This window comes from Sciurus carolinensis, chromosome 2, assembly GCF_902686445.1.
Source record: "Sciurus carolinensis chromosome 2, mSciCar1.2, whole genome shotgun sequence".
Taxonomy (NCBI): domain Eukaryota; kingdom Metazoa; phylum Chordata; class Mammalia; order Rodentia; family Sciuridae; genus Sciurus; species Sciurus carolinensis.
The window spans coordinates 52,395,713-52,423,320 of NC_062214.1; the positions used below are offsets into that span (position 1 = coordinate 52,395,713).

The following is a 27,608-nucleotide window of genomic DNA, read 5'->3' on the forward strand; positions in this document are numbered from 1 at the left end:
GTGAGGCTGGCAGGAAAACTAGTGAAGAAGTCTCTTTCCTGGTCAAAGGAAAAAACTCTCTTCTGCTGAGAACAGCAGCTACGCCTGTGGACAAGCTCACGCACTCAGAAGATGTATTTCACTTCACTGTCTGTGTGTGGATAAAAGAAGAAAATAAATAACATGAAAAGTGAAAGGATAATCTAAGTTACTTGACTTATTTTGGAAAAGCCCCAATTGAGGAAAACTGCTAATAGATCTGGGAAGTGATAACTAAAAGCTTTTTGTACCATATTGATTATAGTCCAAAAGCTTGTAATTACAATTTAAAGGGGGCAGGCAAATTAGACACAGTTTAAGATAGTATTTGAATTGATTAGTAACACTGGGATACAAAAATTGTTGAAACATACAAAGAATGGCTTTTTCTTTAAAATGTTTTAGAACTACAGGAATAATTTTTGAGATGCTTTTGTTTAATTTTAGCCATTTAAAGTTTTTTTAAAAACTATATTTGGAAGGAAGATATTTAAACTGAAAAGGTAGGGAAGGACATATCCATCAAAGGTATCTAATGGCTATGCCTCAGGACTGCTTTGTAGACCACATACCCATGGTCTATATCCCACAGACACTTGCTGTGTCCTGATTTTAAGCTAGTATATCCTAGAGTCACTAGCTTGCATCTTGAGTTTTGAGCTTAAAAATTTAAACCAAAATGGTAAGTATATCCTCACTCCAAATCCCAGTTAACTGCATCAAAGTGAAAAACAAAGCATGTTATTTCATAAAATCTCAAAATACAAAGCACCATTTTGGATGCCTTCCTTCTTTTTTAACACCTTACAGTGAACCTACTATGTACCAGGAGGCAGATAGGAAGATGCAATGAGATTATCTCCTAACTATCTTTACAAGTCAGCGGTAAGGTTTTGAAACCCAACTACAGGGCCACCATTTTTAATGTTCTATTTCCCTTTGTCCAACTTAGAATACTAAACCCACTGACTGGTCTCTACTGATGGGGTATGCTTTGCTTACAATTCAGTGTGAGAATGAATGACTACTTTATGAAACAGGCATAAAATGAAATGCAAGTTATTTTAAAGTTAAGGACATTGGAGTCCTAATTCCCCAAGCAGGAACCTGCCAGCTTATTCTGGAAATAATTCCTTTGGCCCAAAGCAAGTAAGCTGCAGAAATATTACTTGCAAGTTTTAATATCATTCTAATTAGTATATGCAAGAACTAATGGTTATCAGGAGTATATGAAAATTTAAGAACATCATTTTAAAATTATGTATTTTTTATCCATTACAACATTCATAGCACCCTGAAACTGAACACTTTTGAAGTCATAAATTTATGAATATATAAAAAACATATGTTGATTCCGTGAGGATACATTAAAAACATTAATAAAATTTCCCTAGAGTTCATAGCACTATAATTTATTATATTCACTTGATGATATATTGACTCAAATACTAGTATCATAAAGACTGAGAAGCATGTGTTTTGAAGAATAAAAATAAATTAATTTTTAAAATAGTAGTTAAGTTAAACCTGTGTTTCCCATGGTTGGCACTTGACTGGAATATCAAGTTACACATTTTTGCAAAAGAAAGAGACATTCTGGCTGGCGTATGGTTTGCAGCACAACAGAACCGACTTGAGCATTTAAATGTAATAAAATTCTAAAATTACTTTATCCACAAAGAAATAAATGAGAAAAATAGCTACATTCATCCCAGTCCCTAAGTCATGAATTTAAAGGAGCACACTGATAAGAAAGAAGGCTCCAGAATGCTTTCTAAAGCCTGGGATGACTTTTTGTTTGGCTTTCTATGCAATCACCTCCATATTCTACTTCCAAGAAAAACTGACCACAAGTGTTCAATATTTATGAAGATTTAATGGGTCTCTATGGCTGCTCAGTGATAAAGAGGCCCGATAAGCCTTCCAAAGGAAGTAGGTTTCCTTCTAGAAAAATCTGAGTACTTCTAAAATCACAGTGAATATGTTTAATATGGGGAATGGGTCAGGGACAATTAAGCTCTAGTACGGCCCCAAAGGTGAGAAGTAGAAATGCTAGAATCATTAAGAACACAGCCCCCTCCTCTTGAATTAAGCTAATTTTGTTTTTATGCAGGAAAATGAAGTTAGCCTCCCTATTTCTGAAACATTGTATAAGTGGATATGCTCCAGGTCTGGCCCCATGCCAGGAACCAAGCTGGAAAAAGGACTTAAACTGCCATCCCCTTATCTCGCTGTAAATACCACAGAACATAGTATTCTCTCACTTAGTTTTATATAAAGTTATATATCTAGTTTTATATATGTTTTTCTTTTTGGGGGAGGGGGGGCCTTTAGCATGTTTCCCAACCTCATATATTTGTTTAAATTAAATGAGCTCAGATAGAAGGCAAATGTGGAGTTCCTCAGGCCTAAAAGCAAATATCAGAATACAGATTAAGATTATAATATGACATAAATCCTAAAAAATGAATAATTGAGGCAAGTACTACTCTGAAATAAAAGAGGCAATGAGGCTGGGCACCGTGGCACATGCCTGTAATCCCAGCAATTCAGGAGGCTGAGGCAGGAGGATTGAGAGTTCAAAGACAGCCTCAGCAACTTAGCCAGGCACTAAGCAACTCAACGAGACCCTGTCTATAAATAAATAAAATATTAAAAAGGGCTGGGGATGTGGCTCAGTGGTTAAGCACTCCTGGGTTCAATCCCTAGTCCTGCCCCCCACCCCCCCAAAAAGAAAATTTTCACAGCTTGATTTTTCAGCTCAACTTTATATCTGCCTTTGTGTATCTGGCCTTCTACAGTCTGATTTTTTTCCTTATAGGAATCCAATTTATAAATATACAATTTATTCATCAATTATTTTTATTTATCAATGGATTTTCCTCATGTCAAAAATTTAAGTTGGTTCCAAATTTTAAACTGTACCTATAGTTATGCAATGAGCAATCCTATATTGTCATCTTAGTCAAATTTGCACAGGTTTCTCTGAGGCCTACAACTAAGAGGGATTGTTACTTTATGGGCATTGATAGTTTTGCTATGGAAGATACTCTCACAAATTGCTCTCTAATATGGACAAACCACTTTGATCATAACTAGCGCAAAAAGGTTCTCATTTTTACACAACTAGGCAATATTTAGCAATTCAAAACTTTTAATGTCTTTCTAAGTCTGAAAAATATGACATATTTCTTTTTTATATTTTTTTTAGTTGTAGATAAACTTTATTTATTTTCTTAATGTGGTGCTGAAGATCGAACCCAGTGCCTCACATGTGCTAAGCAAGTGCTCTACCGCTGAACCACAATCCCAGCCCCAACATATTTCATTTCTTATTCTTTTGACATTTTTTTTTGTTGGTTACATTAATATTTTCATTTAGTTTTGACTATGCAGGTTCCCCTTCTATGAATTTCTGTGTTAAATACTTTGTTTATTTTCTACTAGTTTGTTTTTGCTTTTGTTTTACTGGTATGTAGAAGTTATTTAAATATTTCAGATACTTATTCTTTACTGATTATATAAATTGTCAAGATTTTCTACGACTGTATTTCCTTAAGGTTATAGTCGTCTTTATAAGAAGTGTTTACTGTGCTTGAATGTATCAAGATTTTCCTTTATAACTATTTATTATCTTTATAACTTTATTTATTATCTTTATAACTATTTATTATCTTAGTTAAGGAATATTTCACTACCCAGAGATTTTCTTCTGTTTTTTTCCTAAATATTTTCAAAATTTGTATTCTGCAAGTAGATTTTAATCTACTTGGAACTTATTCTTTATATGGACTGATACATTTTAATATTTTCCTTTGGATATCAATAATCATGTCTGAGTCACTGGATATTTACCTTTCTCTACTAATTTATAATGACATCTTCAAAATATATCAAACTCTTGGATACATATTTCTATTTCTGAACTCTCAAGTTTGCTACATTGGTATATTTATGCTAATGCCATTATTACAAATAAATTTAAAATTTTTAATGTCCGTGCAAGTTGCCTATTTTCATCTTTTTCAAAACTGCTTTTGTTATCTTTATAATTCCATTATAATTGGAATTACACTCCATTTAAAGAGAAGTTTAGGAAAACTGACCTTTTATGATATTGAGACTTGCTATTTATGATCATATTATATCTCCCCGTTTATTTAAATGAGCTTTTAAAATCTTCCCTAAAGGCTGTATACACCTTTTATTTATTACAAAGCACTTTATGTTTTTCAGTAGTATAAATGTTACCTTTTGAAATTTTGCTTTCTAATTAGCTATTGTTTTCAGTGCTGGGGGTGGAACCCAGGGCCTTGCACATGCTAGGTAAGCACTTTACAACTGAGTTACATTCCTAGCCTTCTATTTAGTTTTTGCTACTGTGTAAGAGCACAGTATTTATGCATTAATCTTGTTCCCATGAACTATTTTATTAGTATTATAGGAACTCTTGGATTTTCTATACATATAATCAGGTAGTACCTATACAATGCATTTCTTCTTTTTCAATTATTACACTTTTTTTTCTTGTCTTATTACCCTGACTAGGATCCTCAGTAATGAATATAAACAATGACAAGCATTCTTTTTTTTTTACATGCACATGATATAACAATATAATTTGGCCAATATAATTCCCCAGTATTTCCCTTTTATTCACACCTAGTATTAAAAAATATAAAGTAACATTTTACTAAGAAGTATAATATTGACTGTGCATTGAATACACCTCCATTCCTGTTTTCCTAAGATTTTTCTTTTCAATTGTGAATAAGTATTCATTTTAATCAGATGCTATTTTTGCACTAATACAGATAACTGGGTGACTTTTCTCCCTTGAATTCTCACTTCTGCACCTACTAGTGCTTACTTATGGCAAATATTTCCCTGCCTATTATATATTTTAGGATTGCAATAGAAATCTTCAGACAGCCTGGTTTGGCAGTCTGTCTCTCTAGATCTGTCACTGTTGCCACTCATCACAGTTACAAAACCACTACTCGTGTTAGTGTTTTCCTCTCAAAGCTTCCAGTCATGTGAGATACATTCCACTTACTTAACACCTACAACAGAGACAGGTCAATATACTTGTACCTCAAACTCTTGAGAAAACAGGTCCATTGTTCCAAAGTGGAAAATTTATTTCTAATCAGAATTAAGTACCAAGATATTTAAGTTCCTTATGCTGATGGAATGATGCTTTTTTTACTGGACCATCTGTTTAGTAAGTGTATGGGGTCCCTTCTTTATGTTGGGGCTGCAGTTCCATGCTGCTGTGCTTCACATACACTCAAAACTCCATCTTCTGGATTAGGAAGGAATTAAAACTCAACAGCGTGAGTTCTAGGGACCATCAAACCCCATTCCCGTTGCCAGGGCAGGCAAGGAATTAGTTATGCACTTGCTGGTCTTCAGTTTCCTCTTTAGTTTTTGACTCTGTGGACTTTTCTTAATTTCTTGTAGGTTCAACTTTACTGTTAAATGGATTTATGTCCTACTTTACTTGGAATTTCTGAGGGTTCTTTTAATACATAAAATCTCTTATCTTAAAATAATTATAAATCATGTGCTTTTGTAAGAAACAACGGAAAGAGGTATCACATACCCTTTACCCTGTTTCTCTCAACAACATCTTGCAAAACTGGTAACAATTGTTAATACAGTTAAAGTATATAACATTGCTTTATCACGAGACTGCTTCAAACTGCTTTTCTGTAGCTGTAGCCCCTGCGCTCCACCCAACCCCTTCCTTACCACTTAGTAACTACTAATATGGTCTTCATTCCTATAATTTGCTTCATTTCAAGAGTATTATATAAGCAGAATCATAGTATGCAACCTTTAGAGACTGACTTTTTAAAATCTCATTCTAATTCTCTGGAAACTCATCCAGGTTCTTTGTGTGTCAATGGTTTCTTTTCATACTGTGTAGTATTCCATGATGTGATGTACCACAGTTTAACTATTCACCCAATGAAGGGCATCTGGGTTGCTTCCACTGTTTGGCTATTATGAATGTAGCTTCTATAAACATTTATACATATTAATTATGTGAACCTATGTCTTCATTTCTCTGGGATGAATGCCCAGGATTACAAGCACTGAGTTACATGACAGTTACATGTATGTTTTTAAAAACTATCCATTTTCCAGTATGGTTATACGAGTTTGCATTCCGGCCACTGCACATAAGTGATCTAGTTTCCCTGCATCCTTGCCATCATTTAGTGTTCTCAATTCTTTTTTCTTCTTTTCTTGACATTCTAATAGGTATGTAGTGATACCTCATTATTGTTTTAGTTTGTGTTTCCTTAATAGCTAGTAATGTTGACCATCTTTTCATGTGCTATTTGCCATCTGTGTGTCCTCTTTGGTAAAATATCAGTTGATCTTTTGTGCCTTTCCTAATTAGCCACTTTGATTTTTAGTTGTTGATTTTAAAGCATTTTTAATATGCATAGTAGTCTTTAGTACAGATATTCAGTTTGCAAATATTTTCTCTCACTGATCTACGCATTTGTCCTTTTGCCAATACCACTTTTGGTTACAATAGTTACATGATAAGTCCTAATATAAAATAAACTGATTCTTCCTACTGTGCTCTTTCTCTTTTCAGAAAAGAGGAAGGTCTCTGCCTTTCCGTATAAATTTTAGAATAAGTTTGTTCACACCTACAAAAAGTATCTTGCTGGTATTTTAAGAGAAATTGGATTGAGTCTATAATCAATTTGGGAAGAACTGATATCTTCACTGAGTTGAGTCTCACAACCCATGCACAAGTTATGTATCTCCATTTATTTAGAGCTTCTTTTATTTCTTTCATTAGCACCTTGAAGTCCTATACATGTTCACAGAGATTTAAACCTACATATTTGACATTTTTGAGAGATTATAAAAGACACCATTTTTTATTTTGGTTTCTAAGTTGATCACTAGTAAGAGAAATACAACAGGTTTTTTTTTTTTTTTTTTTTTTTGTATATTTATTCTGCATCCCAGACCTTGCTAAACTCATGTTTTAGTTCTAGAAGTTACTTTGTAGATTTCTTGGGGGTTTCTATGTGGACGAAAATGTCATCCACAAAGAAAGACAGCTTTACGTATTTTCCTTTCTCGACTTAATTACTCTGGGCAGAACTTTCAGCTTTCTGTTGGTGGGAAGAGATACTATGCCTTGCTCCTGATTTAAGGGGAAAATATTCAGTTTCTCACCATTAAGTAATATAACCATTAAGTATAATGTTATCTGTAGGTTTTTAGGTGTTGTCAAGCTGAGGAAGGTTCCTCTATTCTCATTTTACTAAGAGTTGTTCTTCATGAGCTGATATTTGCCAAATGCTTTCTCCACATCAACTGATAGGATCCTGTGGGGCTTTTTTTCTTCTTCAGTCTTAAACTGGCTGGATTACACTAACTAACTTCAGGTATTGAACCAGTCTAACACGGAATAAACCCACTTGGTCATGGTGTACAATTCTTTTTCTATATTTCTAAAGGTTATTTGATAATATTTAATTAATAATCTTTACATGTATATTCATGAGATATATCAGTCTTTAATTTTCTTATTTTGTGTAGCCTTTCTCTGGTTTTGGTATTAGAATCATACTAAATTCATAAAGTGAATTGGGAAGTGTTCCCTCCTCTTCTATTTTCTGGAAGAGACTGTATGGAATTTTTATAAATTCTTCTTTAAATGCTTGGTAGAATTTGCCAGTGAAACCATCTGGGACTGGAGATCGTTTAGAAGAGATTTTTTATATTGCAAATTCAATTTCTGTTAGAGTTGTGGAGGTATTTAAATTATCTGTCTCATACTGAGGATGTCTTTGGACTCCACAGACCACAAAAAGGTAAATCCTAAGAGAGTCATGGGGAATTTCTAGAAGCAACTCCATTTGTTCTACAGAACTCACCAAAATATCCAGAAGTAGTAAAAAAGACATTTCTGGTGGGATAAACTTGGGGTCAAAAATTGCATGACAGGTTGGAAGTACATGTGCAAAGCAGCTAGGCCCAAGCAACCCTCTCTTGCTTTAAACAAAGACAGTGCTATCATCTCAAGTGGGTAAAACAGAAGTCTCTGGACTGAGAGAGAATGACTGCAACAAAGGGCCAGAGAACAGGGGCTAAACATGAATTCGCATATTTAATGCAGAGATTCCAGCTTTCTGCCCCCTTGGTTCCTAGATATTGGAATTAGAAGAGTCTCCTTGAGAAATCAGGGCAGTCCGAAACCAGAGATATCATCAGACAACAAGATGGACCAGCACGTCTCTCTCCAATTAAACTCACAGTGACTTTTCTTAAAAATGAACAAACAAGAGTCACCAGAAACCACAGAAAAGTCTCTAATGTGAAATATAGAGATTTTAAAAAATGAGCAAACAAGCCAGAAAACAAAAATTGGGAAGAAACCAAGACTATAAGATGAAAGGAAAACTCCCCCAATAGCTCCCCACCAGGAATTTATTTATGTCCTCAGAGATTAAATAGAATCATGCAGGGATAGCATCCTATTTTAAAAATTCAAGGAAAGAAATTATCTCAGAAAAAAATAGAGAAAATACTTAGTAGGAAATAATTAGCAAAACAATATGAACATAAGTTTAGACTGATCTCCCAGAAAGCATGGCAAATGGACAAAGAGAAAACCAGAAAAGCTAATGATCAAATAATTGGAGTTTCAACAACAACAAAAATAGAAAAAAAAAAAAAAACAAAGAATAAAGAATAAATCATCCAAGAAACAATTCAACACTGAAGGGAGTGAGTTTTCATAGTAAAGGGTCCATTAAGTGCCCAATACAATGGATGAAAATGGACCCACACCAGGACATAGATGCATGACATTTCAGAACACTGGGGCAGTTGAAAACTTTTTTATATATCCAGGGAAGAGGAAAAAAGAATAGAGATTCTGAATGCTGTCAGATTTTTCCATAAACACCATTTGGTGGTAGAAGGAGGTGCAGCAATGTTCTTAAATTTCTCAGGGAAAATTATTCCTGCATAATCATATACTTGGAAAAATCATCATTCAAATTTAAGGGGAAAGACATTTTCACATACTCAGGAAGTTCCTGGAGAATGTACTCCATAAAAAACAAGAAGGAACTAAGAGAAAGAAGAGATGTGATCAGGAAACAGGAGTTGGAACACAGGAAAGAGGCAAACAACACTACCAGGAGGTCAGAAAATGAGATTCCAGCATGCTCCCTGTGTTCTTTGCTAGAGAGCAGTTAGTCCAGTTCAAGACCATTTAGAATTCTTCAGGACAGAGAAAACAAAAAAGAAGTGAATGAAGTATGTGCAGTGAAAATGAAAATGGTGTTCCACTTTCTCACAGGCTATTCTCTCTTTCACTCTACCCGACCCAGAGCAGAAGGGAATGAAGGCTTCAATCTGCTAACTTCAAACCAAGAGGAATAAACTTCAGGGACACAGCTCAAAGGGTTCAATGTGTCCCCTGTAGTCTGTTGGTGTGTAATTCACACCTGAGAAACTTGACAGGTGAGAAATCAGCTGCAGCAGCCCCTGTAAGCAGAGTAGGTGCCTCTGTACTGGATCCCTGAACTTTGAGAATGTGTTTAGCAACAAGCATGTGTGGGTTTCCTGTGGACCAGAGGTGGGTGGGCCACATGCAAGAAAGAGCCAGTGTGGGGTTGTCTCAGGAACTCACTGGGGCAACCACTCAGGGAGAATACAGGTAAACAAGCAGGAGTTGGGAAGATGACTACCTGTCCAGGAGATCAGGAAAGAACAGTACTGCCAGGACAAAGTGTTGAGAATAAAATATGTCAAGGGAACTGGAGGCAAGAGATTCCAAGGGATCTGGGAGGGCAGGGGCAGTATCTCAGAAAAATCCATCAGTGTTCACAGTGGCCAGCTTTCAACATCCATGCTTGCTCACAACAGTAAACTCAAGTCCCTTCCCTCTCCTCCTGACCCAAATCTTCCTATCTGAATAAGTGTAGAAAAGAAAAGACAAGAAGCTGTGCCATTGCCCTTCTTTGTTTCTTTTATTTTTTTGAGGGGTGGTACTAGGGATTGAATTCAGGGGCACTCCAACACTGAGCCACATCCTCAGTCCTATTTTATATTTTATTTAGAGATAGAGTCTCACGGGGAGTTGCTTAGCACCCTGCTGAGGCTGACTTTGAACTCACAATCCTCCTGCCTCAGCCTCCCAAGCCACTGAGATTACAGGTGTGGGCCACTGCGCCCAGCTGAGATTGACCTTCTTAATCCACAGACTTTGCATCAGCAGCAGAATTCACATAGGATATGAACTTCTCAGCATGAACTCACACACATTTGAAAACATGTCACTTGGCAAAAGCACAATCAACATCATTTCAAAAATTAATCCAATAATCAATAAACATGTAAGTATTCTGGTTGAATGATAAAAGGATGAATGTGTTCATTCATAGCCTTTAGTGTATTACCCTAAATTCTTTTTTAAACAAACACAAGTATTTAATATTTTTTTTAAAAATCAACAAAGATGAATGCAAACAAACCCCACTCCTTTCCACTATAACTCTGTTTTTAGTAGCAAATTATTCAGATTTCTCAGACCTGGGAGGTTAAAAAGGTGCCGAAGTCTTACCTTCCCTACTCTAGTTTCTGCCTGAATCCTTTCCCTCTAGTGACTACTCAGTAAAGGGAAGGAACTTATGCTTCACATAAGAAGCTTCCTCTCCCCTGAGCCACAGGTGCATGGCCCTCCTGTGGCAGGCCTCAGCAGGATAAGTACATCCCAATACTATACCATATCCCCATCATACTTCCACACAGCTTTGTACACCTAGAATAGTAGGGCCTTTATTTCCTCACCAGCATGAAAACATGAGGAAGCAGGCAAACCACCTCATATTCCCAAGACACAATTTTTAATTACACATAATTTGAGGCTTCTTTGTTGTTTGTCTCCCTGGACTATAGGAACCATGTGGGCAGGATATGCATTAGTTGAATTCGCAAGTGTTAAACTCCTTACATATAACAAGGGTAGAAAAAGGGTCTGGAGCCAGAGACCTAGAGGAAGGACAAGATTCCATTGAAATTTCATTGAGAAAGTTCATCGGGTTCAGTTTCATAACCATTTACTGAAGGATTAAGGAAACTGGCGGACATACTTGGTCATTAAACAGCAACCTTGATGAAGTCTAAACTAGGGAAAAAATATATTCTCCCTAAATTTCTGCTCTATACCTTGAAGCTCGTCAGTGATAATCAATTTACTCTTTCATCTGACAGCATCTTAAATCTGAAAAATGGTTGTCGGAACCTTGGAGTCTTCTTTGATCCAGGACCAGCATGTCAGGCTCAGTCAACCTGGGGCTTTGCCTTCCCTTAGAGCTGAGAGAAACTAGCTGGGATTCAAATTGTCCTATGAAGAATTATCTCAAATTGTCTCAAAAAGTAAGGAGGAGTACAGGCTTATGGGTTTTATTAATGAACTGATCTTATATTTTACAAATGCTATTTAATAAAAACATACCTGAGATGTGGAAACAGAACTTGCATTACCTTCTTAATCAATGGGTTGGTTGCTCAGAGTAAATAAATGAGAAATGAATTAAAATTGCAGCCACTCAAGGGTGGAAACCCCACAATATAACATCTTACCTCAAATCTCAGTGATATAATGAGGCAAGCCTTCTCTTTCTTCCTCAAAGTCAGTGTACCTGGTGCCCCTGAGTCCTGTGAGAACTGTCTGGCTGAGGTATGTGATCATATGCTTGAAAATCAGTCCATTACTATTTACATATGTTAACTTGAGGTTGACTAATATTTCTATATAGCAGATGTTCAACCACTGTCACAGTATGTTCCAAAGCCAAGTCAAGGGGATGCCCCTCCCCAGCGCTCCAGAGGCACCAACATGCCCCCCACACAGGGCAGCTCAAGCCACCACTGACCTTCCTGTCAAACATCTCCGCAGAGAATAGGAGGCTCCACCCCCACAGGTGCGGGAGCAGTCGCTCCAGTCGCCCCAGGCATCCCAGTTGCCATCCTTGTCTTCATCTGAGCGAGCGTTTCTTGAGGTCTAAATGTGAAACACACATAATGAGTTATAGACACATGTGGTAGAAATATCCCAAAGTTTCCCCAGTTCTTCCAGATTCTTCTTCTAGATTGCTCACAGAGTTGCCTACACATGCTTTGCTTTAGAATGGCTGTGTTTTCAAAAACCACATAAGAAAGGTTTATACAGAAACTAGCTGGCACAAGCATGTCTTTCTATGTTAAGAAGGCTTTGTTCAGATGGCTTCAAAGCTCGATTTTAAGTATAAAATTTTATCATTCCTAAATTTAAATAACTTGGTTAAATATCATTCTATCGTTTCTTCTATGATCATTATTTTTCTTACATAGAAGGGTCCCAGCCTGAACCTAAGAAGTGCTCACCACTGAAATTCTGACTTGCTGACCTGTCAGGCAAAGTAATGGATGAATCTTGAGGATATTACACTAAGCGACACAAGCAAGTCACAGAAGGCAAAATGCTGCATAATCCTACCTCAATTATGAGATTTCTAAAGGAGTCCACCTCACTGCAGCAGAAGGTAGAATGGCAGCTTCAAGGGACTCAGAGGGAGAAATAAGGAATCACTATTGCATGAGTATGAAGTTTCAGCCACACAAAATTACACAGTTGTAGAGATCTGCTGCAACACATTGTGCTTCTAGTTAACAATGCTATATACTTCAAAATTTGTTAAGAAATTAGATCTTGTGTTATGTGGGTTTTTTTTTTTAACCACAATATTAAAAGATTAAATGAAGGGAATGAGAAGGAAACTGTCTCAATTAAAAGGGCACAGAACTGATGTAGCAATAAGCAATCTGAGCTATTAAAATTTAATAAGAGTCCAGAAACAGACCCAAGAATAAGACTGTAGTATAAGACCACAAATCGATGTGATAAATGGATTTTTAAAAATCATAGATAGCTTCTTCATAAAATATACCAAAATTAATTCCAGACATAGTAGAAATTTATATTATAAATACCAAAATCATAAAATTATAGTTAGTGCAAGAAAGACTGCCCTAGATATGTTAATAAAGGAAGAAACTATAAAGGGAAAGACTGATAGATTTAATTACATTAAAATTAAAACACAAAGCATTTTCTCTTCATCTTCAGATGACACAGAGGACTATGAATATACACTTAAAAATGGAGTAGTAAAAGTACAACTGTGTGGGCTAAAAGGCCTCAGATCAAATGATCTCTAAGAATGGAGGAGGTGGGATGAGGAGTGAATCAGCTGGGGAAGAATCACAACTAAATGTCTCATTTTCCCCTATCACCAAAAACCAGCCCTGTAATCCCAGTAACCTGGGAGGCTGAGGAGGCAGAGGGATCACAATTTTGAGGCCAGCCTCAACAATTTGGCGAGGCCCTAAGCCACTTAGGGCAAATAGTAAATTTGATAAAACCAGGTGGTGCTATCATGGGTGCCAATTTATTAACCTCTGAACTTTCCTGTTGTTTGAAATTTCTTTTTAAAACTATGTGTCTATGCCAGGTATGGTGGTAAACACCTGTAATTCCAGCAACTGGGGAGGCTGAAGCAGGAGGACCCCAAATTTGAGTGAGGCTAGTCTCAGCAATTTAGCAAGACCATAAGTAACTTACCAAGACCCTGTCTCAAAATAAAAAATAAAAAGGGCTGGGGATGTGGCTTAGTGGTTAAGCACCCCTGGGTTCAATCCCCAGTACCAAATAAATAAATAAAAATAATAAAAATATGTGTTTAGGGCAAAATGAAATCACTAGATAAAAATAAATACATGCTATATCTTTTTTGGTGGTGGTGGTGGTGGTACAAAAATAATTAAATTAGGTAAAAATGACCTTCAAAAATGAAATGAAAACATTATGACTTGATACTTTATCTCTGAGCTACATCCCCAGTTTTGTTTATTTTTAAATTTGAAACAGGATCTCATTAAGTTGCTGAGGGTATTGCTAAATTGCTGAGGCTGGCCTCAAATTTGCCATCCTCCTGCCTCAGCCTCTGAGTCACTGGGATTATAGGAGTGTACTACCACACCTGGCCTATATCATTTTTAATTCAGGTGAACTTGTACATGCATAGAGAGGAGTAAAAATTTAAATGAAATGTTATGGGGATTACCTCCAGGAGAGAGGGTTTGAGTGATTTTAACATCTTTTATTTTTGTGTTTGTTTCTGTTATTTTATGCAATCTTTTAAAAAATAAAACACATAATACCATAATTAAAACTAGTAAGCAAAGAAATAAAACCATATCCCACTGGTATATGGAAAAGTTCAAATCAACCAGAGTTTAATGGGTAGGTTCTAAGTTGGAGAAAGGCAAAGTGTATAAAGGAATTCATGATGCAACTAATAAACTGTAGCATGTGACTAAACTAGATATTGCCCAGGTTTCCTTAAGCCCTTAGGCAAGTTACCTCATCCAACCAAAAAAAAAAAAAAATTAAATTAGAGGGATCTATAGAAAGGACCTTCAAAACTGAAATGAAGAAATAATGACTAGGAGCAAAGAGAGCGCTTTCCAATCATTTTCACTCAAGTCTCACTGGTCCACAGGTTTTATGGCTTCTTGCCAAGTTCCCTATTCATAGCACAGTAGGCAGTCCTACAAGAGGCAATATTTCAGGAACAGTCAAGTGAAAGGAAAGGATAAATATCTGGCGACTGATCAAATCTGTCATCAGGACCAGGGGCTAATTAAACCCATACTATTTACTGTTCTAATTAGACCACTGTTAAGTTCAATTTTCTACCCTTAAATGCCACCAAACATAACTGTGTTCTGCCTATAATATAATATAAAACATAAAGTTTTAATTCATAAAAAAATACAATAAGAAGTTTAATACATTCATCTGGACATTTATGTTAGGTAAGTCCAAATCATTTTGGTAAATGTTTAAAATACACACAGCTGAAATTGATTTTTCATTTTGTCACTCCATATGCAGATAGGTTAAATGTGAAAAGTTGAAAAACATCATCAAATATATTTTTAAATGAAAGTTGAGAGTTCTTTGCAATATTTTGTTTTTATTCCCACTATCCCAGCTGTTAAGTTTATACTTAGAATCATACTTCTTTCCATAACTTTTCCACCTTTATTTACAAAAAAATTATCGATTCTAAAATAATTAACATAGGTATGTTATAAAATACAAGCATTTGGTTTCTCTAATTGGCTCAATAAGATGTTCTCCTCCTCCAAGAAAATAGAGAGAAAACAGCATCTCAAGAAGAGCCTACAAAATTTTCTCACCTCCTAGCCCATGAAAATGGTTGAATTGCTTGGAAACCCCCATGCCACTTCCTACCAGAAAGCCCTCCTACTCTTTTCAGGTATTTTTCTTTATCCACAGAATAGCAATAAGGTCCCTGATTTCTACCTAGTTCTTCTCTCTTCCCTTTGATCCTAGCAGCATAAATGATAGCAAACATTCAGGAAAAAACTCTGCTGAAGCAAAATGAAGCACCACCAGGGTCCCTTCCTAAAAAAGATGTGTCTGTATTTCTTATAATGAGAACTTGCTGCCCTGGAACTTCCAATCCCCTAGAATGATGGGCAAGTGAGTCCTGATCCTCTTCCGCAGCAGTATTTCTTAGAGCCTTGCCAGATCTACTGCCTTCCATTTGCCTTGCTCTTTCATGACTATGTTCCATCTCTGCACACATTTATATTTGTAAACTTTTGATCCAAAAAGGTAATGTCCAGGCCAGGCATGGTGGGCCATGCCTGTAATTCCAGCGATAGGGGAAGCTGAGGCAGGAGGATCACAAGTTTGAGGTCAGCCTCAGCAACTTAGTGAGGCCGTGAGTAACTTAATACGACCCTGTCTCAAAAATAAAAAATAGGGTTGGGGATATAGCTTAGTTGATAGAGGGCTTGCCTCGCATGCATAAAGCCCTGGGTTCAATCCCCAGCACCAAAAAAAAAATAAAATAAAATAAAATAATAATAATAATAATAATAAAATAAATAAAAATAAAATAAAAAGGGTTGGTATGTGGCTCAGTGGTTAAACATCACTGGGTTCAATCCCAGGTATGAATGAATGAATGAATGAATGAATGAATGAATGAATGAACAAATAAGTAAACAAATAAATAAAAAATTAGAATGCAATGTCCAGAATACAACACTGTTTTATCTAAGAGGAACACAGACCACACATTGTCCCTATGGTCCATGTTCCTTTTCATGAAACCTAAGCTTTGGCTCCTTCCTTCCTTTACTCTTTCCTACCTCTCTCTCTTCTTCTCTTCTTTCCTTCTTCCTTCCTTTTCAGCCACACTTTTTATTGGAATTCACAATGGAGGCAATATCACATAATGGTTAAAAGCTGTTTGAATCTGATACATTTCTTAACCTTTCTGAAACTTGTCTATTAAATGGAATGGTCATCATTACCCAAACAGGATTTAAATAAAATAACATACAAAATAAATCACAGAGCATCTCAATAAATGTAGTTGGTAATGTCTCAATAAATGTCAGCAATTGTTGTTCTTCTTCAAAATAATGTTTTGTTTTGTTTTTTCACAACAACGATGGTAAAGCCAGCTCTGTTCCATTTGTGCTTATGCAAGACTTAACATTAATCACTACTGAATTTCCTCTTGTTGGTTTTGGCCCAGGATACCAGCCTGCTGAGGTCTGCTTCAGCCCTGATCCCATCACCCATCTGTGAGCCATTCCGCCCAGTTTTGCAGCATCCATGTGTTCACCCGAGTTGCTGATAAACGTGCTGGACACAGCTCCCTAATCTTCGAAAATTCCATTAACACATATTTCTACTTTAAAAAAAAAATGGTAAGCAGACCATAAAGTCTCCTAAGCAGCCAACTAATCAGACTTGGAATCTGTGAACACAGTTTAATGTTACAATAAAAACATGAAACAATACCAATCACTGTGGTCAAATGGCAGGAGGCAGGGAGGGTAGAAATGTGCTGAGGAGGAACTGGACCAGGCAGGGTAGAGTCTGTACTCTCAGGCTGCGTGGTGGTGGTGGCAAGCCTCCTGAGGGAAGGGGTATGTAGCAGCCTCACTGTGGCCAGCCGTGCAATCTAGTGACAATAAAATATAGCCAAAGTATCAGCCTTGAGCAACTTCTGTGTTTGTCAGTTGGGTACCCCTGTTCCCAGTTCCTCCTTTTCAAACACCTATCAAGTAATTATTTAAATTCCATGTTAATTTTATTTGAAAAGGTTAATTGTTAGAACGCAATCCAAGTCTGATTTAACAAATATTGCTCGGTGTCCCTGCCTGGGACTAGACCCAAAGGCAAGGCCTAGAGGGAGACCAAAACAATTGTGCCCTAGGTGAGGTAGCTACTTTCATACAGAGTGAGTCCTGCATGCCAGCAGTTCTCCTGCCTTCTCTCTCACTTTCTCCACAAGCCCTTGAGGTAAATATTCCCATTCCCACTTTATAGGTGATCCACCGTGGCTTCAAGAACCACATGTTCCAGAGCCCAAGCAGAACTTCTTTCTGACTTGCCCTATACAAATCCTGTTTTCTTCATGGGCCCACTGACTAGTGTGTTCTCCACTTCCCCTCACCACCAGGAATCTAGTCAAATGCAGTGGCTGACCTGTCACCACTCACAGATAGCATTTTGCATCATGGATCAAACACATCTGCTGCTGTGCTCCACTGGACTGCGACATTCTTTCTATATCTCAATGAAGTCTTTTACTCTACCCACCCTTATTGTAAGCATAGCTGTACTTCTGGTTTTCTAAAGTATTTCATTTTATCTAGGTTATTTCATGAGGAATGCACGTTCCTGACTGACATTTGTGGACTGGGATGCATTTGCTTATTTTCTCACACGAACACACAACAAAGTTCAAGGCTCTGTGCTCAATGTCCTAGGAGGACAAGCATGAACCTGGCCCTCAAGTAGCTCTCAAACCAGAGAGCAGCAGCAAAAGAGAGGTGAAAGGGCATAGTGAGGCAGTGTCAATCTCCAGTTGCCTAGAACAACAGACACAAGGAACCCAGGGTGAGGAGGTACTTCAATAGGGCAATTCCTGGAGCCTTGGTTAAGAGAACTGGGACACTGGTTTTCCCCAGGGCACACCAATTCTGCTAGAACCATGGGCAGAGCATCACACACCCCTCTCATCTCCCACAGCATGGGTTAAATGCAAGGTTCTTATTATTTGCTCATCTCTATTTCTTAATGTTAAAGAATGAATAAATAGGGCTGCGGATATAGCTCAGTTGGTAGAGTGCTTGCCTTGCAAGCACAAGGCCCTGGGTTCAAATCCCCAACACCGCAAAAAAAAAAAAAAAAAAAAAAAAAAAGAATGAATAAATATAACTAATTAGAACAAATTAAAAAAGAATGAATATGTATAGTTTGTGCAATGAGAGACAGTATAAGTTCTTCTATTTTAAAGGGGAAAGTAAAACACTAAAGGGAAACCTACAAAAACACACCCGAAGAAATAATATGCACTTTGTGTTGTTTGGTTAAAGCTATCAGGCTTAAAGATCTCTTAGGAAATCATATTTTCCTAAGTAAAGTTCTAGCTGGGTAATATTTTGGATGAAAAATTCAAAAAAGATTTTGTTTACTCATTATATAATAGGACTTGGTAAAAGCCAAGAATATTGTAGTAGTGTGTTCACAATCTCATAGAGACTCAAGCACTGCTAGCCCTTCTTGGATCCCTAGGCATAAAGCAAATCATAAAACATTTTCCTGACAAGTCCTTAAATCTATGACTTATAATGAAGAGTACAGTTCTACCAGTCTTGCTAAAACATGAGTAATTAAACACAGATTTCACATATAAGGTCACTTATTGGAAATGCTATATTAACAGCTCCATATTAAAAACAACCCCAAATAAAATGAGTTCCACTGGGATATTACTTCCCAGACATCAAATAAAGGTTCATTCCAAAGTTCCCACAAAGGTTATTTAAGGAGATCTCAAATGACTCAGATTTTGTTAACAGTAAATACATTCTTTCAGGTTACTACCACCTTCAGATCTTGAACAACAAAAAACTAAAAATATGAACAGGGAAATGACATAAAAATGTCACTCAAGCTGTCATATAGACTCAGAAATTCAGTTCAACCATGACATATTAAATACCAACATATCCGAAGCTGTGTGCTAGGTACCATTGAGAACTGCTCCATATTCCTCACTTTTCCAGTCCAGTCTACTCTTTTCTGATAATATATACTTCTACAAAACTCATTACCCTGAGAGCCAATGCCCTCTCAATGTGGTCTGCCCTTTCCTAGCCCATGTGTTCCCAATTATTTTACCAGTTATAAATCCCTTCACTGATTCCTCAGGACACGTGTGCCACACCCACAGGCTTTCTCTGCCTCATTCTCCAGCTCCATTTCTCCCAGCTCCTACTCACATTCTATCCCAAACTCCAGGGACCACATATTTCTCATTATTCCTCCAATACAAACGTGTTTGCTAAGGCCTGTTTGGGGCACATCTTAAGAACACTCTACTGAATTGGGAGTGGACGGGGTACAGGGAAAACACAAGGTGCAGCCCCCTGGGCTGTAGGACTGCCCCGATCTGCTTGGGACCTGCGTGCTATGGGGTGATGGCAGGCGAGGCTGTACGCAACAGCTGCCTGTGAGAAGCTATGGGCTTTGGGCAAGAATCACAAAGCCCAACAGCCCACAGACAGCCGGGGAAATACACTCACCTCTCTCCTCCTCTCTAGTACCCTGCAATGTCACCATTGGCCAAGTCCACCAGGAAACAGAGGGCAGAGAGACCACTGATGCTATTCATACAGGTCAGCAACCCAGCGGGTGCAGTACAGGGTGGGGAAGTGCAGAGAGTAGATCTGTAGGGCAAAGCAGAGCTTCCAGCACAGTAATTTACTGGACCACCAAATTATTTTTAAGCAAAGGAGTGACTTCAGCAGATTGTATTTTGGAAAAAGGGCTCTGGCAGGAAGGAGTATGGAGAAGGACTGAGGGAGCAGATCTTCACATCAGAAGGTGAATCAAAGTGGCCCCTGAAATAGTGCACGCCAGAGCCCAGATTATTGGTAGCACTGTGTGGAAGAGGAGGATGCAGGTAGGAAGCCTGAAGGTACAGGAACCCACAGGACCTGGCAGCTGACCAGACACAGGAGGAAAGGAGGTGCTAGGTCAACTCCTGGGCTTCCATGTTACAAGACTGTGGTAAATACTGATCTCATTCATGTCTCAGGACTATCCTCCACCTTACCCTTGAGGTGGGATGCCAGAGCCCTTGTGTTCAGGATAAGAGTAGTGACCTTGGTGACTAAGACAAAGGGAGAACAATTGTCCCCAGGAGGAATCTGACCTCATTTACTTGTATATTTTGCCACACAAGAAAAGAAAAAATTTGCTAAGATTTAAACATCTAGAGATTTCACATAAAATTCTAGCTCTCTCACTTCTCAAGAAAATTAAAATAGGATTCACATCGCAGAATGGCAATAATTAAAACTAACTGAGGCCACACGATTTTTAAAGGGGCACATGCCTTTGGTTTTTTGGGATGGGCTTATTTCACTTAGCATTGTAGTCTACAGATCCATCCATTTACTGGTGAATGTCATAAAGTCATTCTTTATAGTTGAATAATATTCCATATTCAGAACATTCCATTCTGAATAATATTCCATTCCACATTTTCTTTATCCATTCACATGGTGATAGGCACCTGGGTTGGTTCCCACAGCTTAGCTATTGTGAATTGTGAAGAAGAGAAGTTCAGTGGATTAGACAGGAATACAGGGAAGGGAGCCAAGATAGGAATAGGAAAGATAGCAGAATGAATCTGACATGACTTGCCTGTGTACGTATATGAATATACCACAGTGAATCTCAATGTACATCCATATGACGGGGATCCAAATTAGAATAAGATATACTCTATCTTTGTGTAAATATGTCAAAATAGACTCTACTGTCATGCATAACTAAAAAGAACAACTAAAAAGTTTTTTTTTTTTAACTTTAAAAAGGAGTGCAATGCTGGCACATCCATGAACCCTAAAGACACTCTGCTAAGTGAAAAGGGCCAGGCACCATAGGACAAATGTGTCTGATGCCACTTATGAGAACCTAGAGTGGGAAAATCCACGGGACAAGAAGCAGAAAGACAACTGCCAGGGCCGGGAAAGGGAAAGGATGGGGAGTGGCTGCCCACTGGGTGCAGCGTCAGCTTTACAAGATGAACAAGTTCTGGAGGTGGACGGTGGTGAGTTGTACGACCATGTGGACGCACCCGATGCCAGCAAACCATACCCGTGAGAATGGGTCAAATGGCAAATTTGTGTCACATATATTTTAACACCGTGCACACACATGTGCATACACACATACACAGTTACACTCAGCAACATTTTCAAATGTGAAAAAAAATAACCCTCAATCTTTCTTTAAAAAGTTGATGATGAGGGCTGGGGATATAGCTCAGTTGGTAAAGTGCTTGCCTTGCAAGCACAAGGCCCTGGGTTCAATCCCCAGCACCACAAAAAAAAAAAAAAAAAAAAAAAGTTGATGATGAAATCGAATTAGCAAGGAGGAGGTTCAAAATTTTAAAAACAGAATTGTAGAGGTCATAAAAAAGCAATGGCGATGAACACCAGCCATTTAAATATTGAACCCTAACTAAACCACAGGAAAATGAGGGTTTTAGAATAGAAAATATACTATGTTACATTAGTACATATAATAATATGATGAAGTTTGGAAGGTGAATGGAAGAAAGTTTTAAGGAAGTCAAATAACATTAATATTTAAGCACAAAATTTTAAAACACAATACCTAACCTCCTAATGTTTTATAATCTTCTATGATATACTTGGAGATATCTTTGAGGAAATAATTTATTGGACTATGATGGAACATTCATCTCAAGCTTAGCAAATCCTTCTGTCTCACTCCATTTCCTTATTTATTAAATTCATACAAAATTAAATACTTTTTAAATGTCATGCTTCACAGGATAGCATTTTTACAGAACTATGTTCAGAATGCTACTACCCAAATATGAACATTAGCTATTTCTAGAGAGTGGAATTGAGGGTTCTTTGTCATTTCCTTTGTACTTTTTCTGAACTGCTGGACTTATAAAATAACAACATTTTAAAAATGTTAATTATTCTGATAGATAAGTCAGTTCAATTCAGGTTCAACAAGTCATTCCACTATGCCTTCAAAACCCCGGGGTAATTCAGGGTCTCTTTGGTGAACACTTGCCAAGAAGTCTGTCCTGGAGGCTGGCACGCCTCTAAGCCGTATTTATGGAAACTGCCTCAGGGTATCTCAAGGCTGATGGGACAAGGCCTGAAGCCAGAAGCTACAAATTATTAACTTCCAGCCCTACACTTTTCAACAAATGTTCTAGGATGGTGCTTCTCAGTTGGACAGTTCTGCCGGGCTGGAGACAATCTTAGTGATTGCAACTGTGGCGAGGTGGTTATCACTAGAATTAGCAGGTAAAAGCACAGGGATGCTGCTAAACAACCTGCGGTCCCTCACCACAAAGAATTATCTAACCTAAAATGTCAATAGTGGTAGAATTGTGAAAACTGTTCACACAAGCAAGATTCTTTACTCTCACAATAACTTATCCTGGGTAACATGAAAAAAAAAATCTTTTCTAAACAATTTGAATGATCAGGGATCATTAATATCTTGAACTGTCAGATAAAGAGATGATAATGCAAACTGTTTCCCTTCTGTTCATCAATTGGAGCAAAATAGTAACCTGCACAGGTACAGTGCTTCTCAACATTCACAAGAAGACTCCTATTGCACACTTTATACACATTCTTAGCCTCCATTAACAGCCACAAAATCATCCTGCAAAGTTTTTAATTTCAACATACCTCAAATCATACTCAAAGCATTCATATTTGACAATCTACAGTGGACTTTTCTTTCTAAGGAAAAAAAAATAGGCATAGTTTTTCATGTTTAACGATATCAAGTTTTTTAAAAAAACTTCTTTTCTGACTTCTCTTCATGATTTACTTTCATCCATGGTTAGCCATTTTCACATAGAAAAACACAGGTTTGTGCCAACAACTCATCAAGAATATTACCCAGACCACATTTTAGGGGCATAGGCTTTAAATAAACTCCCACAAGAAATATGATTTGACAGTTACTAAAGTCAGCCATGAAAGAAGCCAGCATGTTTTTGGGGGGAGATACCAGGAATGGAACCCAGGGGTGCCTTACCATTGAGCTATATCCACAAACCCTTTTTGTTTTTAATTTTGAGACAAGGTCTCACTAACTTGCTTAGTTAGGGCCTCGCTAAGTTGCTCAGGCTGACCTTGAACTTGTGATCCTCCTGCCTCAGCCTCCTGAGTCTGGGATTACAGACGTGTACTGTGCCTGGCTAGAAACGAGCATGTTGTTCCTACCTCATGCCTCTCCTTCTGCATGCTCCTGGCTGGTATGTCACCCCAGATGAAGAGAAAACAGGGACAGGGAAATCTGCACACCTGAGACCGGTGGTCCAAAGACTGGAAGAGTTGACACCAAAATCCCAATCCCTTGACTATAAACATTAGGTGAGTCTCCCTGGTTAGATAACAAAAGTCAGTCTAGATGACTGCTAGACATTCAGGGCTCAGAACAACATGTCTTCCAGGTTAGCCAGGGTTTCACAGGCTAAACAAAGTTAAAATCCACTTACCCAATAAGTAACATTCAGCAAGCCCCATTTAGCCAAGGCCCTGACAAAGGTTAATCTAGTTGGACTGTCAAGGAAAACGCAAAGACTGCAAGGAAGGTACTAGGTGCTGAAAGAACAGGGAAGGCCAAATCTGGGACATTGCAGGGATGTTTCCTGGGGAGGGTATCACTTTTGTTGCATCTTGACAAATAAGAAAAAGTTTCCCAAACCTGAACAGAACAATGAGCATAGGACAGAACAGGCTATCATTCTGAGGGGCAGAGTGGAAATAACTGTGTTCAGTCTAGCGGGTTGTATGTATATAGAGTAATCGAAGAGATGTGGTAACTTCTAGACAGCTGTTTCAATGAAGTTAGATTCTTCTCTACCTTCCTAATTTGACCTTGAACTTACACTGGCCATGTGTTTAGAGCTTGTTAGGCACATATGGCTACTGGCTACTTATTAGACAGGGCTAATATAGAAAGTCTCTGTAATGACAGAAATTCTATAAGATATCAGCAGTATAAATAACTGTTGGAAATATGATCACAAAGTTGAAATCAAAGCCAAAAATTTTCCTAGAAAAGAAAGCTTACATGCATATGATAAACACACACACACACACATACATGCAGATACATAACTGTACATTAACCTTTTGTTTAATTTAATCATGTATTTGATAAAACTTTGAAAATATCCAGTATGGAATTTTTTAGAAGATAATATAAACTTTTGAAAATCATCAAAAAGAATAAAGTTAAGCAAATATGTTCTATAAATCAAAGAATCAAAAATAAAGAAAATGCTGGCGTTATACCAAACAATGTAGATGTGATAAAGGAATGAAACAAAAATTACAGAAATGAAAGAAAAGATACACAAAACAGGGAATTTTTCAGCATTTTTAATTCTTTGTACTCCATGTCATTGGTTCATTTTTCCACAATGTTAATTTGGCTCTTTATTGCTTTTAATGGTATCTAAGTGCTTCTATTGCATCATTTGCTTATGTTATTTATCCTTATTTTATTGAGGCATAATATTTATACACCTCTCTGGGGTACATCATAATAATTCAATACATGTGTACAATGTGTAATGATCAAATCAGGGTAATAAGTACTTCAGCTCTTCAACCACTAATCCTTGTTATGTGTTGGGCATTTCATACCCTTCTAGACATTTTGAAATATGTCATCTCACTTTGTTGCCTCAGACACTCAATGTTTTCTTCAATTTCATAAATAACCAAAGCAAACCTAACTTAAAATATATTAATTTCCTGCAATAAATTACCTTTATAAGAAGAAGATGAGAGCACTGACCCACTAGTGAGCTAATCTCTTCTGTTAATTGTCCTATTTTTGCTATTCCCTAGATTAGCTGTTTGTTATGAATATGGCACCAAGCTATGGCTCAGAACTCACAAGGGAAGTGGAAATGTATCTTACTCATATCCCTGACAAGTCTGGGCTTAAACTGGCTCTTTTCTTTATTGCCAGTGTTAATCCTCTTTTCATTACTCTTTAAGCAGAAGCTCAGGTGAAGACATTCCATTTCTGTGCAATAAGGAAAGCTAATTTTGTCTTCTGTGGAGCCTGGGTTGAGTTACCGGATATGTTGTAATTGATTAAGAAGCAAAACCCTCAGGCTTGTAATAGCTGATACATGATTCTGGTTCAGCTTGATTCCATAATCCATTGGCTTCAAAAATGTATGTGAAAATATGGGGATTTGGAAAGCCATGAGAGCAGAGGAACCAACTAACATACAAATATCCAAACCAAAGCTTCCTGAAGTCTGATTTTACACTCAACTAGACTTCACCATCTTTCTCCAGGACACAATTTAAGGAATGCAAACGAAGGGATAACTTTAACACAGAAGCACAAATTGTCAGAGCTGGATAAGGACTTTCAGTCCTGTCATTTTTCTACCCAGGCAATTCAGTGAGAGAGTTTGGATGGGAACTCAGTTATTTCAAGTTGCAACCCAGAGCTCTTTTCACTAACCACAATATTCACATTCATAAACTATAGTCCACAGCCACCTTCCCCTCATGTACCTCTTGCCACTACCTCTTATCTATAAACCTAAGCCAGACCTACCCCTTTAAAAAAACAAAACTAAACTCCACACCTGTCACACCTACCCACTGCTCAAACTATTTCATGTATTCCTAACATCCACAGGACCAAGTTAAAAGCCGTAGCTTGGCAGTGAAGATCCTCTACCTTCTGCCTCCTGTTAACAACTCCACTATTAACTCCTTCTATGCAGCCACCACAGGTCAGTTGTTCCATTCATTACTATTAATAACAATGCACTGACTTATGCCAGTCTCCCTATGGTGACATGTTGACAGCTGCCCAGGATCCTCTTTAATGAAGCCCTTATTGCCTTTGCTGTGTTATCAAACAGCTGCCCTCCATTAGCTTCTTCAGGGATTGCCTGAGCAGCTGGAAGGCATATCTCTTAGAGTCATAGCCCTGCCCAGTGGAAAACCCAAGAGCTAACCTTGGAGAATGTCTTTTAGCCAGGGTCACAACTTCACAACTGCTAAGGAATAGTGAGAAGCACAGCATCCAGCCCTTCTCTATAGACACATCCAATGTCTAATTGAAGCTGGGGTATAAAGGCCTGGTCATCTCAGTCCAGCTTGGAGCAACTCTGAAGGCTATACTTGCTCCAGAGTTCCCTGTGAATGGGCCAACACTGTCCTTGGGTCTGCATTATAGCTTGACCACTCCCTCTGCCCCTCCTGCTTCCTCCCTGGGTGTCAAAGTCAAGGAAATTCTCCAATAAACTTTTTGCATGCTAAATAAATTCCACTGAGTCTGCTCCAAGAAAAACCCCAACATACAACATTCCCTACTCCAAAACTCCTTCCTCTTCCATTGTCTTTCAGGGCTGACTCCCCAGCCTGCTCCTCTTCAGAAGTTTTGTAGCACATATATTGTTTTATATTAATACAAACCACCTTGAGTTATTGATTATTTCTTAGGTACATGAAGTCATAAGCACCTGAAATTTCATACCTGTGTGTATCCCCAAGATCTAGCACCATGCCACACACACAGTGAGTGATTAATGCATGATAGCAATGCTGATGATAATGAAATGCGAGGAATCATGGATCAGCAATCCAATTCAGCTCAAACAACACAAGAGAAGGATTTAGATAGCAACAGAAGCACTGGGGAGCAAAATTAAATTTGCAAAAAACTGAAATCAGTGGCACGGAATCCAAAAAAATTGTTCTGTATACACTTCCACTCATTCCTGTAATCTTTGGTTCATTCCTTTATTGTGTTCTTCTTCCTCTACTAGCCAGAATTCTCAGACAGCAGAGCACTCTATCCTCATAGGTTTCTTATGGAAGGTACTGAAGAAATGAACAGTACTTCTTTGATATGCTAGCCCCTGTACAGTGAAATATAGTAAGTTTGCTTTCATATTCTCAGACACGGGAGATGAGGTGAGAGAAAGGAAAGCTGAAGAAATGTTTTGTTTAAGGTGAACAACATATGAGGAATATTGTACAAGGTCTTTCTACCACGCCAAAGTGGATCCAGAAGACGCCAAGCAGACACTTGCTGAGAGCTGCCATTCTGGAGCCAGGGAGGAGTCTGATCTGCCAGATTTGATGGCTGCTCCACCCAGGCTGCTCTCCTCCATCTAGGATGACCTGCATTCTGAAATAGAAGCTGCTTCTCCATCCTTAAACTACCAAACAAAACTATTCCTTTTGTTTCTTTCTCACAGAGAACAATGGATGTTTGGAAGACATGAGTTTATCTTAATTAAAACAAAACTGGATCACAGTTACTCTTATGATGTAGACAAAAAGAAAACGAGAACCCAGGATGAGCAGTG

The 27,608-nt window shown here is 37.8% G+C and overlaps 1 protein-coding gene across 3 annotated transcripts in view; it reads right to left on the reverse strand.

Annotated features, from left to right (window-relative positions):
- Adamtsl3 (ADAMTS like 3) overlaps positions 1–27,608 on the reverse strand; it is a 347,565-nt gene that overhangs the window by 232,200 nt on the left and 87,757 nt on the right. For all 3 annotated transcript variants that reach the window (XM_047534772.1, XM_047534782.1, XM_047534791.1), the window contains exon 4: positions 11,949–12,076. In XM_047534772.1, the coding sequence (XP_047390728.1) occupies positions 11,949–12,076 (128 nt within the window). The remainder of the gene's footprint in view (positions 1–11,948; positions 12,077–27,608) is intronic.